The sequence below is a fragment of the Larimichthys crocea genome, chromosome II, assembly GCF_000972845.2.
Source record: "Larimichthys crocea isolate SSNF chromosome II, L_crocea_2.0, whole genome shotgun sequence".
NCBI classification, from domain to species: domain Eukaryota; kingdom Metazoa; phylum Chordata; class Actinopteri; family Sciaenidae; genus Larimichthys; species Larimichthys crocea.
The window spans coordinates 5,009,451-5,010,730 of record NC_040012.1 but is presented as its reverse complement, the minus strand read 5'-3'; the positions used below and the strand labels follow the sequence as shown (position 1 = coordinate 5,010,730).

General features: G+C 38.4%; 1 protein-coding gene across 1 annotated transcript in view; it reads right to left on the bottom strand.

Annotated features, from left to right (window-relative positions):
• Nucleotides 1–997, bottom strand: part of LOC109140108 (zinc finger and BTB domain-containing protein 12) — a 7,927-nt gene extending 6,930 nt beyond the window's left edge. The window contains exon 1 of the mRNA XM_019265862.2: nt 472–997. Coding sequence (XP_019121407.1) covers nt 472–730 — 259 coding nt within the window. The 5' untranslated portion in view covers nt 731–997. The remainder of the gene's footprint in view (nt 1–471) is intronic.
• Nucleotides 998–1,280: the final 283 nt, after the last annotated feature.

The following is a 1,280-nucleotide window of genomic DNA, read 5'->3' as shown; positions in this document are numbered from 1 at the left end:
TAATAAACATTTGAAATACAATAGGGCTTCGCACGGTTTCGTGCTCGGGCCCTAAAAATAATAAACATTTGAAATACAATAGGGCTTCGCACGGTTTCGTGCTCGGGCCCTAATAATGATAATAATAATATGATACAAAAACTGACTTACTTTGCTAAACTAAATAAAAACTGAATGTAATATTTTTTCATTTTCACCTAAATTTAATTTAATAACCAATAATAATTATGCATTAACTTTTTTTAATCAATCATAAACACATATCAAATATAAATATGTTAATAAGGTGAAATAAAATCTATCTATGTATATTTTATATTTCATGTGCATTGCTGTTTGCAGGGATATGATGGAAACATTTCAGTTCTCTGTATGTCCTGCACAATAAAGTCACTTTTAAGCAAACAAATGATCTTTCCTATGAATAAAACAATAATCTTTATTGCTGACCTCCTGTGAGTTTATTCTTACCATCACCGGCGGAGGGCAGCAGCTTGCTCTGCGGCTCCCTCTTGGAGGAAGATGATGAAGACATGCCCTTTACGCGCTCGCTTTCCATCAGCATCAGCTTCCTATTCAGCGCCTCGATCTCCGTCTCCCTGCGGCGCAGCTCGGCCTGTACGAGCGTGAAGCCGTCCTCCCACAGCTTGCTGATCTCCACCACGGCAGCCTTGGCCAGCATCTCCATGATCGAGGTTAACTTGCTCTGGAAAGCCACACAGTTGGCCATCTTGCATCCAGCTCCCGGGATCTAAAGCGCCTCGAGTCCGGCTGTGGTCGACCCGGCGGGGGCGTCGGTCTGACTTTCTGTGCGGGGGGAGAGTCACGCAGCGGTCACTGTGTTTTTCAGCCCGCTGGAGTTTACATGACAGCAGCAGTTTGAGCTGGAAAACATGGAAGTGTAATACAATAGTAACAGGAAACGCTGCTGGTCATGTGACAGACAGATATACGGCGCTGACTGTAGGACAAAATATGTCTGAAAACAAACCGAGCACCGCGAGCTTAGAATAAAGTATAATGCAGCTATATAAGCAGATATAACCAGAAAATACAGATACTTTCAGACAGGTATATTAAATACAATAAAAATACAATGGAATAAAATAAAAACACAGAAAGGGACAAAGACACTTAATAATATATAAGAGATAATAATAATAATAATAATAATAATACTAATAATAATAATAATAATAGTAATGATAATTGTGACAATGATAATTGTGACAATGAAAATAAAATTGTTAAATAATTTTTAAAATGTTCACATTGTCAAA